Here is a 16,510-nt window from a genome sequence, read left to right as displayed (position 1 = left end):
AAACACATCTTCCCTTCACCGCCTCTTCCAGCATTCTGCAGTGACCATTCCCTCTGGGATAATCTAGTCCACTCCTCCACCATACCCAACACCTCTCCCATTACCCATGGCACCTTCCCATGCAATCGCAGAAGGTGTAAGACCTGCCCCTTTACCCCTTCAATGCTTAACATCCCAGGCCCAAAAACATTCATTCCAGGTTAGGCAGCGTTTCACTTGCACCTCTTTCAATTTGGTCTATTGCGTTCGCTACTCCCAATGTGGTCTCCTCTATATTGAAGAGACCAAACGCAGACTGGGTGATCGCTTTGCTGAGCACTTTCAGTCTGTGCGCATTCAGGTCGCTGACTTTCCCGTTGCTTGCCATTTTAACACAAGATCCTGCTCCCATACCCACATGTCTGTCCTTGGCCTGCTGCAATATTCCAGTGAAGCTCAACAAAAATTGGAGGAACAGCATCTCATCTTCCTGTTAGGCACGCTACAGCCTTCCGGTCTCAACATCGAATTCAACAACTTCAGGTTCTACCCCACCTCAACCCCTTTGTTTTCATTCCATTTCATCTTAATTGTCTTTTACCTTTTATGTATTTCTTGTCTTTCTTTAAATATATATTTTCTCCTATCGTATCCCCCCTTTCCTTACCTTTTCTCCCCTTTTCTTCCCCCTTCCCCCCCTTTTTCTCATTTTACTTCTCTCCCACCCATGTCCCCACTCTCCCCACATCTACATCTGTCACAACTTATGCTCTGATTTTAGTTTCTCTGCTGTGTGGTCTTTCACACCTTTTATTCTCTCTGGGGACTGCCATTAGCACTCTTTTCCCTTGGTTTCTGTGGCTACGACCCATCTTTCATTCCCTCACCCTACAGTATAAATATCTCCCACTTTCTATATCTTTTAGTTTTGACAAAGCATCTGGACTCAAAGTAAGCTCCTTTCTCTCCTTACAGATGCTGCCAGACCTGCTGAGATTTTCCAGCATTTTCTCTTTTGGTTTCAGATTCCAGTATCCGCAGTCATTTGCTTTTATCCGGTATTTTATTCCAATACATTCAAACCTATTTAAATGAAATTCATGCCAGTTGTGGGTATGAACCTCATGGCGCTGCCGGCGAGGGGTGGGGGAAAATCAGGAAATGCGATTCTCTCCGGATTTTCCTCCGCATCGCCAGTCCCGCGCATGGCAAGTGCGTGTTCAAAATCCCCCCCAGAGTTACCTGTTCGAGCCCAGATAAACGTATTCTGGCTGGCCTTCTGGCTGGCCCTTCTGGCTGGCTCTTCTGGCTGGCCTTGTACCCGCCACTTTCCATAAACCTGAGCTCATCGAAACCTCTGCTGCCCACATCGTAACCTTCACCAACTTATCCCCCCTGTCCTTTATTGATTCCGGTTCTCCAGCACCTCCACCTGAACCCCACCACCACAGCTGCATTCCCAATTTTTGAGACTCAACAAACTGGAATTCCCTCCCAAACCTCTCTTTGCAGCTCCCCTTCCTCCTTTAAGATCCACCTCGAAACCAACTGCTTTCATCACTATTTAAGCTTATTTTACCTAATTACAGCTCTGTGAAGCATCATGAGCTGTTTTCGTAAAGTAAAGACGTTATAAAATTGAAAATGGTTGTTGTTTGTGATTACATAATGTTTGCGTTTTTGAAGTCCATGGAAAACACGTGTTAAAGCACAGACGCCTCAATAACATTTCTGCACCAGACACCACAGTGCAATCTGATGAAAACCAATGGAAGAAGTAGTATGAATTTGGACAATATGCGAGGCTGACATTTGAACCTCTGGTTTTCCCTAAGTTTGCCACTGCATTGAAAGAACCTGCATTTGGATAATGCTTAATCATGCCCTCAGTACACCAGAAAATATTTTAAAGAGTGACCCTCCGAGTTTGAAGTGCAACCATGATTGTTCAGTTAAATACAATGGTTAGCTTGCAGGCAGCAGGATACTTTGAATAGTAAACAAGATAAATCACAAGTTAGCCAATTTCTGGGGGAGGAGGGGCGGTGATAATTGAAAAAGGAATGTTAATGTAAAACAGATCTATTGAATATATTTTAAATTTGACTACTTACTGTTAACACCTTTCATTAAAAATCTTTCCTCCACAGCAACCTTGTTCCAGGAATCTTGGAAGCGTCGACAGACAAGGCTATGCTACCAATGGGATTTAACTGGCCTTGAAGAGGAAGAAGTGAGCAAACATTAGTATCTTTTTTTCTTTGACTAGATATATGTTTGAGACATCTACGAAGATATTTTATAATTCAACACCTTGTTTGACAGGACTTTGGCCTGTGATAGGGCTACAGCGCTATAACACGGAGTGCACCCAATTCAGCAAGATTTCCCATTGGAAAGATTAGTAAATAAAATAGGAGTGACCACATGCAGACCCTGTACCTCATAACTCATAGGGTGTCTTTATGTGCCAAATAATGAGGGTAAGAATAGCCTCAGTGATAGCTCCCACAGCTTTCATGGAAATTCAGGCTTCCTCTTGGCTCCAGTGTCTAGTATCTCCTCCGGTTTATAAAGATTAAAGGGCAGTGTGGATAGTAGCATTGAACACCACCAGGAACATATGCACTCCATTCCCACAAAGCGTGGTGGGAGTGCTGAGGTTTAGTGGCATTGCCGAGGTTCAGGCTGCTGAGAATGTCATTGGTTCCATGGTAGAGGTACCTGCTGTTCTCTCTCAGGATGGCAGTCCTCTTGCTCTCCCACCAGCCTCTTAATCAGTGGCCCTGATGGTGCCAGACAGCCCTGGCCAAACTGCGATCCATCAGTCTGCCGATGGTCAGAGGTTTTTGAGGTAATCAATTATCTATCTCAAGCGCCCTCAGTGGAAATTCTTCAATTTTCCATCTCCCAAACTACAGCTGCTTGAGCGATATGTCATAGAAACCCTAAGACAGGCACTAAGGCTTTTCACAAGATATATGACGATATACAGCAGTCATGTATCCATTTGTGAGATCAAGAATGGCATCTGTTGGAAGTAAAGATTTTTTGTTTTGGTATAGCCGTTGGTTTTCATAATTTTCATGATGTAACAGGAACCACCATAAAATTGTGTTGTTTAAGTGGCTGTCAGGATTGGATGAAATGGAAGGAAGCAGTGGTTGGTACTTTGAGTATGGGAGGGATTGTTCAGGCAAATCGCTCCTCAAGTTTCTGCCATACAGCTTGAGAAGCTTGAAGTACTGCTGTGTCCTCCTCTTCTGCATCGTACAGCTTCTCATCACTTTTATTTTAACCTTCCTGCTCCAAGTTGCCTTCTGATGCAGCGACAAGGCAACTCGCCTTAGGATAGCAAGACTGCGGAGCACTCAACAAAAGATAATGAATTCTGAGGATACTGAAGTGGTTTGTGTTAAGGGGACTGTGACAAGTGGGCGCATGAAGGTGCAGTGAACAAAAGGACTCTGGGAGGAAGGAATAACCCTCCTCCATGGGGGATTCCCCTTATGTGAGGTGGTGGTGGGGAGAGCCCCAATGTGTGCAAGGAGGGACGGGGACGGGATGCCCTGATGGTGGCATTGGAGGGGAGAGGGGAGTGCAGGGGGAGGACCTTAAATGTGACCTTGAGATTGGGGTGCTGTTTTCTCAGAATCTTCATTTTGCAGGTGCGTTTGCAGACACCACCCCCCCCCCCCCCCCCCCCCCCCCCCGCCAAAGTTGGCTGAGTGATCCTCGCCCGCACTTTGAAATTGCAGAGTGCTGTTTAATCAGATGAGAAAAGGCAGCTGATCCAGTACCCTGGAATCGTGGAAAAATTCCATCAAATCAACCAAATGTAGGTTTCAGCTATTTAAACATAGTTCAGAAATCTGAATGACTAAAGAGAACATTAACCTTTCACCTCTAAGAACTCCGATCCATTCCAGACTAATGGAATGAAAGCATCTTGTTACAATCAGTTAACAGGATTTCTATGCAAAATAAGAATTAATCCAATTCCTAATGGATGTTGATCCCCATCACACATCTAATCACAGTCCACTACCAAGTGATACTTAATTGACATTATCACTTTAGTTACAAGAGTGATGGTATTAGGAATATGAAGACTTTTGGGGAGGCAGTGACATAGTGGTATTGTCACTGGACTAATTAACCAGAGACCCAGAGCCGTGCTCTGGGGACCCAGGTTCAAATCCCGTCCCCTGCAGATGGTGAAATTAAATTCAATAAAAATCTGGAAATAAAAGTCTAATGATCACCACAAAAACATTGTCGATTGTCGTAGAAACCCATCTGGTTCACTAATGTCCTTTAGGGAAGGAAATCTGCTGCGATGCCCATGTCCCATGAACAAAAAAACCCCACAAACACAGGTTAAGTAAGGTGAGTTATTCCAGGATTTGGGTTAGGATATGTGCTGCAAAATGGATGGCTTTACTATGTGTCTTGCTATGCTGTACCTGAAGTTGGCAGATCTTGAGGGTGGCACGGTGACACTGCTGCCTCACAGTGCCAGGGACCTGGGTTCGATTCTGGCCTTGGGAGACTGTGTGGAGTTTGCAAATTCTCCTGGAGTCTGCATGGGTTCCCTCCAGGTGTTTGGTTTCCTCCCACAGTCCAAAGCTGTGCAGGTTAGGTAGACTGGCCATTCTAAATTGCCACTTGGTGTTCAAATATGTGCTGTTAGGTGGATTGGCCATGATCAATGCGTGGGATTACGGGGATAGGTGGGGGAGTGGGCCTCGGTAGAATGTTCTTTCAGAGGGCCTGTTCAGCCTCTGTGGGCTAAATGGCTTCCTTCTGCACTGTAGGAATTCAATGGATTCTTCCATGTACAAAGTTATGCCTCAAACAGTTGCTCATCATAGTGCGAACATCTGTCCATCAGGCCTGATATTCACATCAAAGAAGAAAAAAATCCATCAAAAATTAACATACAAAAGTCTCTGAGAAACTGAAAGAACGTTTGCATTTCTCTTTTATTCTACTTTGCAAATCTGTGTCCTGATCTCAAGACATAAATAAACGACTATGCTGCGATTAGTACTAAGAATGTCAGCTGGAGTATAACTCGTGATAGCAAGTGTCAATTAAGTATTACAGAGAATTTAAGAGTCAATTACAACATAAATTAAAATTCAGGCAAAAAACAGATGAGTGGAAATTAGTGAAACTCCGCATGTTTGTGCGATATTTCTCTGTACAGTTGATTTTCACAAACCATCCAGGTTAAATATTGGCTGAAAATTATATATGTGGGATGATAGTATTAGTGCATGAACTTTATCAAACTTAATTCCTACTCTTTGTGGCCTGTTTATGCAATGTCAGTGTTGTAGCTGTCACAACTAGTCTAACCCATCATGGTGCTCAAAATGGGGAATTCTATTTAAATGTTTGAAAGTTGGTTTTAATGCATTTCCCTTCCTTCTTTTGTTGACAATAATACATCAAGGAACGCATGCAGGTTTGACATCTTTTGAATGCAGCTATCAAGATTGGCTTTTTTTGCACCTTAATGCTTATAAGAGAAGAAAAATAGTATTTTGCAGCATTACACTGTTAATAACATGCCGGAGTATCTATGCTGCACTCCTTTCTAGGCTGATATACCCTTTCTGAGGTGCATACCTGGAATTGTATTAAGTACTCCAGATGTGATCTAACGAAGGCTTTGCGTAGCAAAACTTTCTCTCCTTTATAGTCTAGCTCTTTAAATGTAACGTTACATTAGCCTTTTTGAATCTGACCACTATATTTTAGTGATCTTTATACATAGACCCCTAATTCTCTTTCGATCTTCACTATGGCCAGCTTTTCCTCATTGAATGTATGCAATTTTTAAAAATCCACTCTTTTATGGACCAAAATGGATAACCTCACACCCGCCTGCATTTTGATCCAGGGTTACTGTGCATGTAGAGTTTGCACATTCTCCCCGTATCTGCATGGGCCTCACCCCCACAACCCAAATAGATGTGTAGAGTAGATGAATTGGCCACAATAAATTGCCCCTGAATTGGATACTCTAAATTTATTTTAAAAAAGTACTTGCTGCATTGAAGTCCATCTGACACCAATTTGCTCAGTCACTTAATGTATCAATGTATTTTCATATTTTGATGATGCTATTTACGTTAATTACTACGCCCCATATTTTGGTGCCATCAGCAAACATGGATACATAGCTCTCTATTGTGTATCTATAATTATTCAATAAAGACATTGAATCGTTGAGGCTCATGACAGAGTCTAATGGGATACCTGTAGCCACTTTGAGCACATTTGCATTATTACTAATCTCTGCCTTGTATCCCCGAACCAATCTCCCAAAAAGGTCAATAATGTGCCTTCAAATTCCATCAAATTTATTTTTAGTTCTACTTTGAAACCTTATCAAATGCCTTCTAAAAACCTGTTAAAAATGCTTCAACTGTCTACTGTTTCAGTTATTTCCTTAGACATGACCAAATCTTTACAAATCCATGCTGTATCTCTCATCAGCGCCAATCTATTTAAGTGCTCAGCCATTTTGCTCTCAATTTTAGATTCCAGTAACTTCCCCACATTAGATGTGAGAGTAATGGGTTAATAATTTCCTGGTGTCTCTCGCTCCCCTTTCAGAAATGATTGAGTTATCTTTCCAGTTTTCCAATCCAAAGGGATAATCCTGAATCAAACGATTATAGCTAAAGCATTGCAATTTTCTCACCTACTGTCCTTAAAATCCTAGGGATCTTCCAGTCTTTAGTGAGATTGCTTTCCCCAATTCTTTGTCTTGCTTACATTGTAAGTGCTTTTACCAGAAGAGGCATAGCATTTGACAGAATTTTAGTACGTACACCAGAAAAAGATTTCATCAGTTGAGTCTTCTTGTGCTGTCCTTACCCATGTTGTCTGTTTCTAGGAGCATCCAAGACCAGAATATGAAACCAAACTTATGGAGAAGAAACTTTTAAAAGAAGAAAAGGATCGAAACGTAAGTTAGTTTATGATATTTGGACCATAATTTTTTTATGGTCTTTGTAGGTTCGACATCTGTACATTGGGAAAATTAATATCCATATTATTGTCGAACGATAAAATGGATCATCGGGTGGTTACAGTACAGAAGGAGGCCATTCGGCCTATCATGTCCGTGCTGCCTCTCCACAGGAACAACGCAACGAGTCCCACTCTCCCTCCATTTCCCCGTGATCCTATTGAAATCAGTGCTTATCTTATTGTGATCAAGGCTTGTCCAGTTGCAATAAATACTTGTCTTTTTGCAACTAATATTTAATGTACTTTTACTTGTTGTTATTGTGATCACAGTTTCTCCTATTATTTATACAGCAAATGGAAGAGCAGGAGAACCATGAAAAAGGCAAAAACAAATGGAAAGACAAAGTCTTGTCAGCCATAGGTGGAGGAAACGTAGTAAGTAGAATCCTTTATAAAGACCATACTCTGTGCTAAGCCACAAACTTAATTTACTATCATGTCTATTGAGTCATATTTCGGATCCTATGTTTTAGAGAGTAAAGGCCAGGAAACTGGAAATTTGATTTTGGTTTACGAAAGACTCACCCATGATAACAATCCAAGATGCATTGAGATGAACAGTTATGTAATTACACCAGTGCTCTCATGTTTGGGGCTGTCATTTTTTTGTCTTAATTTTAATCAAATCAAGATAAAAAGAAAGCACAAAATTTGACGTTCGAGGGGACAGAAGAAAACGTTCAATGAGGCTGGACTACCAGAATAGTGGCCTGGATTTTCGCTGAGTTGGGGTTCCTCGAGAACCCTTTCAAAATGGCGGTTGGGTTCAAATCCCAAGCCCATTCCCAGGCTGTACGATTTTCAGGAGTGTCTTTTAATGGTGTGGGCTTGTTTGGATCAAAAGTCCACAGCCAGCATTCCTGACCTAGCCAGCCCTCTTGTGGAGATAGGTATGTCCTAATCCTTCTCCATTTTCAAGGAGTTGGGTCAAATTTTTAAGTAGTCTCGTTTATGGCAGGTCAGAGGTGTTGTAAACCATAGTCTGCATTAGGGGACTTTTAAAAAGGTGTCACCAGATGGCCCTCCTCATGTATCCCTGGGTTAAGTGTACATAATGAGACTTGGCTGAGAGCACAGACACCCATTACTCTGATGAAGCACCTGACCTCAGCAAAAACATTGCTTGATTAACAGTTCTGGCTCTCTAATCTCTGCTGTCAATTGCACAATTTATTTTCAAAAGGTTAAGAGGTTTCAAGCACTTGCAGTTGCAATTACTAGTACTTTAAATGATCTGAATGGTTGATCTTTACTGGGCTATTATGTAAAATATTTATTTTTAAAATCATAGTGGAAAGCAACAAATGAATGTTAGTCTTTAAAAAAATACTTAATTACACTCCCTATTGTCATTGTGTGGTTCGTTGGTTCTATACAGTATATAGTGGATTAATGACCATGGAAGTGCCATAGCTTGGCATTGGGAGTATGAAGGTGGGTGGGGGGCATAGGCTGGAACGGCTTGGATGGGACATTGGGAGTGTGTCAGGAGGTGTGAGGGTTGGAGAGCCTGTTTTTATTTTAACTGGGACGGTTCCCCAGCACTGAGTCGGACATTTTAAACAGCATGCCTCTATACCCAGCAGCTACCATGGCTGCCTCTAATCTCTTTCACGGATCTGCTGGCCCAACTTTAGCCCACAGCACCCCCTTCTACCCCCTCCCGCCGCCCGGAAGGAAAAAGCAGTTTAGGTCAGTATTCGTATTTCTCTGTTTGACTGTTCATTCCTTCCGGACGCCCCCTCCCACCCAGAATGAAGATCCTGTCATTGCGGGCACTTTCACCCAAGGTGGGCGAGCCGAGCACTTCCGCTACCTCTCTCCGTGATGCAAATCCAGGGCAGTGACTCGTTGGATGCGAGCAGGTTTCGGAGAAAGGCCTATAAACACCATACTTGGAGCTGTGCACTCATCCAGCCAGGCTCAACTCCAGCAGTACTGCCACTGTGATTTGCAGATCGGAGGTTAGGACGGAAATGTTCCTTTCTGGTCCATGTGCAATTAAATTGGAATCCTCTCCTTTATGATTTTACTTAGGTTGAAATTCACAGAAAAATTTCAAGGCAGCCTGTTAAAGTTTGCCTGAGGACCTTCACTGACATTTGCTTTGTAAAAACCCCCACGAGGGCTACGGGGTACCTAGTTTGGTCTCCCAGTGGGACTTGTGGAATATGAGTTTCCCACTAGTGGGCGGAGGCCTGCCCAGCTGGGGCTCATCATAATCTCGTATAAAGGCCGACTCAGGCAGGGACTGGCATTTTGGTTGTCCCAATGGAACTTATATGTGTATTTACTGCCCGAGGCAGATTTCTAGTGGCCATGAATAAACCAGCATTCATCCTACCGTTCAGCTTCCTGGGTCTTTATAGGCTTCTTTTGTTCCCCCTCATAAGTATTACCCTTGGGGTTATTTAGTTCACTGCCTCCACATTATAAGATCTCAATCTATTTTCATGATGTTCTAGGTTTACACCCATCACCCATGAAGCATTTGAATGACGTGGTGTGTTACAGTTTAGTCAGGTAGTGTCCGGGTTTCTATGGCAACATACACTTATCCTGCTCTTACCACCTGCCATTGGCGTACGTTGGAAGGATTTGCAGGTTGATGCTCAATCTTAATTAGCCGCGTTATGAATGCACCTTCCTTGGTCTTCCAGCCCTGGGATGGGAATTAAATCTGGAGCTTCTGGCTCAGAGGCAGGGATGTTACTTACTACACCGCAAGTCTTTTTTGAGTGGTATAAATGCCAAATAAGCGGCATCAAAATAGATTTCATTAATCAAAGGGCCTCTTTCTGTGCTGTAAAACTCTTATGTCTGTATGCCTATGTATGAGGTTGGGAGACGGCCATTTTGAAGGTCTGAAGCAATGGCTGAGGAACAGATATTTTTTAAAAGGCCTGCATTTATACAGTAACTTTCACAACCTGAGGACTTCTCAAAGTCAATGAAGTTATTTGAATATGCAGACATTGTTGTAACATAGTAAACACCAGGAACTCATAAAACCTACAATCTAACTTCTTGAGCACAACCCCCAATTAGGGAAACAGTGCTGTAACCTTTGCCTAGTTTTTCCTTTGATGACGTTGTGATGCACACAGTTATTCAAAGGTTGTGGGAAATATTCCACCAGGGAATAGGCCTCACAGCCGAAGAGTGAAAAAAATCACCTGCAGATTATGTAGCCAGGTAACTTGTGTATTGTTTTCAATATTTTTAAAATCTAATTTCTAATGCAAATACAAGCAGCCATATGTGGCTGTGGCCACTCCAACTGAGAGAGTCAGACAAAATTTGCTGTTGTGGTGAGCCACTTTCTTATTCAGAACAGCCTTTGAGGGTTATAAGGTTGTCAAAGCCCAAGAGCTTGGCTAACATTCTTCGTTAGTTCGGAAGCCGCAGAGAATAGATGGACTGTCTCCTCCAGGCAGCAAGAAGCTGGGAGCAGATGGCATGAAACTGTGAGTATTATGGGGAAGGGGACATAGGTGAAAGGAAATGGCCCAGCAAGAAGCCTAAGAGAGTAACCTCTACCTACGCCACTTAGTGGGGCAGCTAGGTTGCAATTTAGTCGAGTAGATCATCTGCCCATACTGGAACCAGGCTAATTATTTCTGTGCCCCCCCCCACCTGCAGTATTATTCTTGAAGCTCAGCAAAGAGGTAAATTTTACGATTTAATGCACTCTGCCGCAGGAGAAATTTGGATATGGAGCTGAACTGTTTGATGTTCATCCACTGGCGGGTGAAAGCAGAACTAGGGGGCATAGCCTCAAAATAAGGGGAAGTAGATTTAGGACTGAGTTTAGGAGGAACTTCTTCACCCAAAGGGTTGTGAATCTATGGAATTCTTTGCCCAGTGAAGCAGTAGAGGCTCCTTCATTAAATGTTTTGAAGATAAAGATAGATAGTTTTTTGAAGAATAAAGCGATTAAGGGTTATGGTGTTCGGGCCGGAAAGTGGAGCTGAGTCCACAAAAGATCAGCCATGATCTCATTGAATGGCGGAGCAGGCTCGAGGGGCCAGATGGCCTACTCCTGCTCCTAGTTCTCATGTTCTTATGAAAAATGAAATCTCATCAAGATGTACATTTTACTGGTATTTATGCCTGTATTACATTCCAAGTCTGCATTTTGTCTACTGTCGCTCTGTACTGGGAGCACTAAGTTACAACGTTCACCCCAATAAAGCAGCCATCTAAATGTATAAAACATTGTAGTCAGGAGAAATGTATTTTAGGTCTGAGACAATGGGTGGGATTTTCCCACATATTTTCAGAGCGTCAGACTCTGACTGGAACCCGGTGTGTAGTTCCCCAGCTGCATAGCTGAGTATTTAGTCCAGAATTTGAGCCTCTCGGAACAAAAATCCAGGGGGGGGTGTTTTATGCCATCACTGTGGCTTGCTCCACGGCACCCCAATCAGCAAAGAAAATAAAAACCCCACAGCACCATCCCCCCTTCCAATGTACATGGGGGACCCACCCCCAATAAGCATCAGGTGCTCCTCCACCCAACCCCACTGCCAGCCCCTCTCACTCCCATCAACAGTGGGGCTCTACCCCTCACCTCCCACCACCATCCGCATCGGGGATTCACGCCTCCCCACCACCATCAATATCTGGGCTCTCAATTACCCCTCCACCACAAGGATCAGCATCAGGGGTTCCGCCTCACCCCTGCCCTCTCCACTACCATCAGCATCGGGGGCTTCTTCCCACCGCTGCCCCCTCCATGGCCATCAGCATCGGGGCTCCTCCCCACCTTTCCCCCAACACCACAAGCATCAGGGGCTCCTCCTCCTCCCCAACAAACATAACACAAACCCCAACTCCAATGGTTCACCACAGAGGGTCCACCCTTGGCACTGCCTCATGGCACAGGTTGGCACTGCTGCATTTACCTTTATGCCTCCGGGGATGGGGAATCCCCCCAGCTGATTAACGCTTTTTGGAACCCGTTGGAAACCCTGTCCACGTGTCGTTATGTTGGCACGGTATGACTATTCAGTGACGGGGGACCGTGTGGCGCGGGTGCCTGGCAAGTATGTTAAAAAGTATTTAAAGATCTCTGCCCTTTCTGGGCGTGAACCTCGCACATAACCGGCGAGGGGGGTGGAAATTCGGAAAACGAGATCTCCCCACCAGTTTCCGATTCTCATGGGATTTTCTGTCCACGGCGCTGTTCTCGCTGACAGCTAACGCGGGGTGAAAATCACAGCCCCATGGTGATGAAAGAAAGCTCCCCTAGATTGCTTTGCAGGAAACTGAAAGTATGGTGCCCTACACAAGGAAATTGTCATGATATTCAAACACACACATCATGATGGACACACTAACAGGCAAATCAGAGTACACAACACCACAACCAATCACAGACAAGAACACCAACCACATAAAAAGCACGAGCACGACACCTGGAGGGCAGTAGGTCTGGGGAGAAGGAAACAAGAAAGAGCTGTTGAAACACCACAAGCAGGGAGCCCCCCACGTGCAGAGTGCAAAGACCAAGTTGTAAATAGTGAGTTTAAATAAAGAAGCGTTGTACCATATGCAACTGTGTTGGCTCTTCTGTGTGTCAGAACACCCAACACCACATGGTACAGGAGTGGATCGATACCTGCCTACCAACCTGCCATTCTGGACATGGACCACACCGGCAAACCGCAGCCGATGCAAGTCACGGGGAACCTAGGCACCAACTGGAAGCTCTACAGGCAGCGATTTGACCTGTACATCCGTGCCACCGAAAAACAGAATGTCTCGGATGATTCGAAGATTGCAATGCTCCTATTCTACACAGGCCCCCACCCAAACGATGTCTTTAATTCACTGGTGTTCGAGGAAGGCGAAAACCAGGCCAAATATGACACGGTCATCCTTAAAATGGACCAGCACTTTCAAACTGAAGTAAACGAAACTTTCGAAAGATACATCTTTCAGCAACGCCTGCAAGGTAAGGAGGAGCTTTTTCAACCCTTTTTGACGCACCTCCGGATTCTAGCGCAGTCCTGCGGTTACGGCACCACCACAGAGTCCATGATCAGGGACCAGATTGTTTTTGGCGTTGCCTCTAGTGGCCTACGCCAGCAGCTTCTTAAAATAAAGAGCCTCACCTTAGCGTCTGCTGTGGAAGCCTGTGTCCTCCATGAAAATGCTGCCTGCCGTTTTGCCCGATTTCAGGCGTCCGAGTTGGCACGGAGGGGGTCCCCAGCCGTCGAATCGGCAAGCCAGGCCGCCCACGACGTTGAACGCATCCAGGCCGTCGATTTCTTCCCGCCCCACGGCCCGGCCGACAGCGGCCGCTTCCCGCGCTTTTCGCGGTCTCCCGCGCAGGTGCGCGCCAAGAATAACTGCCACAACGAGGGACGCACTGCGCAGGCGCGCCCACCGCAAGATCGCACTGCGCATGCGCAGTGGCGCAACGAACGTCGTGACGTCATGACGTGCAGCAAGTGTGGAGGTCTACACTTAAAAGGGCAATGTCCTGCAAAATACCGACAGTGCAACAGATGTGCCATGATGGGCCACTACGCAGCCCGCTGTCGTGCGGCTCAACCCATGGATCCGGCGCATCCTCGACAACCTCGCGCACGAGTCAGGACCGTCCAGCCCACGCATCACGACTTCCAGTTAAGTGATGCAGATGACCAGGATGACTTCCGAGTTGCCGTCATTGATGTCAACAAGGTCAATGCCATCAATCCATACGATGAGTGGTGTGCCACCCTGACGGTCAACCGATCGCGCGTCGCCTTCCGTCTGGACACCGGCGCATCCGCCAACCTGATTGCTTACTCTGCAGTCCAGGCCATGAAGGTCAAACCACTCATCACACCATCCCGGCTTAAGATGGTTGACTATAACGGGAACGTTATCCCGTCCGTAGGATCTTGCCAGCTACAGGTGACTCACAAGAGGTACACGGCCACACTCCCCTTCGAAGTTGTGGGCTCATCAAAGGACTCGTTACTGGGCGCACAAGCGTGTAAGGTCCTTCACCTGGTACAGCGCATCATGTCTCTCTCTCCAGATGAGATATCCGACTTCCCGGATGCTGAGTTCCACGCGAATCTCCATTCCCTCCTTGCTCACAACCAGGAGGTTTTTGAAGGCATGGGGACATTGCCACACACGTACAAGATTCGACTCAGACCGGACGCCATCCCTGTCGTTCACGCACCTCGCAGGGTTCCTGCGCCTCTCAAAGACCGCCTCAAGGCACAACTGCAGATTCTTCAGGACCAAGGGGTCCTATCCAAGGTCACGGAGCCCACGCCATGGGTCAGCTCCATGGTCTGTGTAAAGAAGCCCTCTGGCGAGCTCCGTATATGTATAGATCCAAAAGATCTGAACAACAACATCATGCGGGAACACTATCCCATCCCGAAACGAGAAGACCTCACCAGCGAGATGGCGCGAGCCAACATATTCACTAAATTGGATGCGTCCAAAGGATTCTGGCAGATCAAACTGGACCCGGCCAGCCGAAGACTATGCACATTCAACACCCCTTTTGGCAGATTCTGCTACAACCGGATGCCATTCGGCATCATTTCGGCATCTGAAGTATTCCACCGCATCATGGAGCAGATGATGGAAGGCATCGAAGGGGTACGTGTATATGTGGACGATATCATCATTTGGTCCACCACTCCGCAGGAACACATGCATCGTCTTCGACGTGTCTTCACCCGCATACGGCAAAATGGCCTGCGTCTCAACCGTGCGAAGTGTGCTTTCGGCCAGACGGAGCTGAAATTCCTCGGGGACCACATCTCAAGGTCCGGGGTCCGTCCCGATGCAGACAAGGTTAGCGCCATCACAGCCATGCCACGACCGGCTGACAAGAAGGCTGTCTTAAGATTCCTGGGCATGGTCAACTTCCTTGGGAAGTTCATTCCCAACCTGGCTTCTCATACAACAAACATGCGCCATCTCGTAAAAAAATCGACGGAATTCAACTGGCACCAGTCGCATCAGCGGGAATGGGAGGAGCTCAAGCACAAACTGGTCACGGCACCAGTGCTGGCCTTCTTTGACACGACTCGCCCTACAAAGATCTCAACAGACGCCAGCCAATCTGGTATTGGAGCGGTACTCCTGCAAAAAGACAGCACGTCATCATGGGCCCCGGTTGCGTATGCCTCACGAGCCATGACCCCTACCGAACAGCGCTACGCGCAAATCGAAAAAGAATGCCTGGGCTTGTTAACTGGACTGGACAAGTTCCACGACTATGTGTATGGCCTGCCACGATTCACGGTCGAAACTGACCACCGCCCCCTGGTCAACATCATTAACAAAGACCTGAACGACATGACTCCTCGCCTCCAGCGCATCTTACTTAAACTCAGGAGGTACGATTTTGAACTGATCTACACTCCGGGGAAGGAACTCATAGTGGCGGACACTCTTTCCCGAGCAGTGAGCACACCACCAGATGCGGAGGGGTTCGTGCGTCAAATTGAGGCACACGTGACTCTGACAGCAGCAAATATGCCAGCTGATGATCCTTGTCTGGCCCACATACGCGCAGAGACGGCGACTGACCCTCTGCTGCAGCGAGTGATGCGCCACATGACGGAAGGGTGGCTAAAAGGGCAGTGCCCCCAGTTTTATAATGTGCGAGATGATCTCACCAATATAGACGGGGTCCTTATGAAATCGCATAGGATCGTCATTCCACACAGTGTGCGCCAGATGATTCTTCGTCAACTACACGAAGGCCACTTGGGCGTCGAAAAATGCAGACGAAGGGCCCGGGAGGCGGTATATTGGCCGGGTATTAATGAAGACATAGCCAACATGGTGCTCAACTGCACAACCTGTCAGAGGTTTCAGCCAGCGCAACCTCCGGAAACACTTCTACCACACGAGATGGTGACGTCCCCCTGGGCGAAGGTGGGTGTTGACCTATTTCACGCGCTCGGCAGAGATTACATTGTTATTATAGACTACTTCTCAAACTACCCGGAAGTCATGCCTCTCCATGATCTGACGTCGTCCGCAGTCATTGGGGCCTGCAAGGAAACGTTTGCTCGCCACGGCATTCCAAGGACTGTCATGTCAGACAATGGACCTTGTTTTGCCAGCCGTGAATGGTCGTCCTTTGCCGCAGCATATGGTTTCACTCATGTGACATCCAGCCCTCTGCATCCACAATCGAACGGGAAGGCTGAAAAGGGTGTCCACATCGCAAAGCGGCTCCTGTGCAAGGCGGCTGATGACGGATCGGACTTTAACCTTGCCTTGCTGGCCTATCGATCGGCCCCGTTGTCCACGGGCCTCTCGCCAGCGCAGCTACTAATGGGTCGCTCCCTCAGGACGACGGTACCTTCCGTCCTGGCACCGACAACAGACCATGAGGCGGTTCTTCGGAACATGCAACTGCAGCGTGATCGCCAGAAAGGTCGGTACGACACACGAGCGACGGACCTGCCCCCCCTGTCCTCCGGAGACAAAGTACGCGTCCATC

The 16,510-nt window shown here is 46.4% G+C and overlaps 1 protein-coding gene across 1 annotated transcript in view; it reads left to right on the top strand.

Annotated features, from left to right (window-relative positions):
* The window catches only part of LOC140388072 (anoctamin-1-like), a 239,442-nt gene that overhangs the window by 134,211 nt on the left and 88,721 nt on the right, over positions 1–16,510 (top strand). The window contains exons 13-15 of the mRNA XM_072471680.1: positions 2,130–2,212; positions 6,893–6,964; positions 7,321–7,404. Of these exons, the coding sequence (XP_072327781.1) occupies positions 2,130–2,212; positions 6,893–6,964; positions 7,321–7,404 (239 nt within the window). The remainder of the gene's footprint in view (positions 1–2,129; positions 2,213–6,892; positions 6,965–7,320; positions 7,405–16,510) is intronic.

This window comes from Scyliorhinus torazame, chromosome 13 (assembly GCF_047496885.1).
Source record: "Scyliorhinus torazame isolate Kashiwa2021f chromosome 13, sScyTor2.1, whole genome shotgun sequence".
Taxonomy (NCBI): Eukaryota; Metazoa; Chordata; class Chondrichthyes; order Carcharhiniformes; family Scyliorhinidae; genus Scyliorhinus; species Scyliorhinus torazame.
The sequence above is the reverse complement of the archived record's forward strand: the minus strand, read 5'-3'. Positions and strand labels throughout refer to the sequence as shown.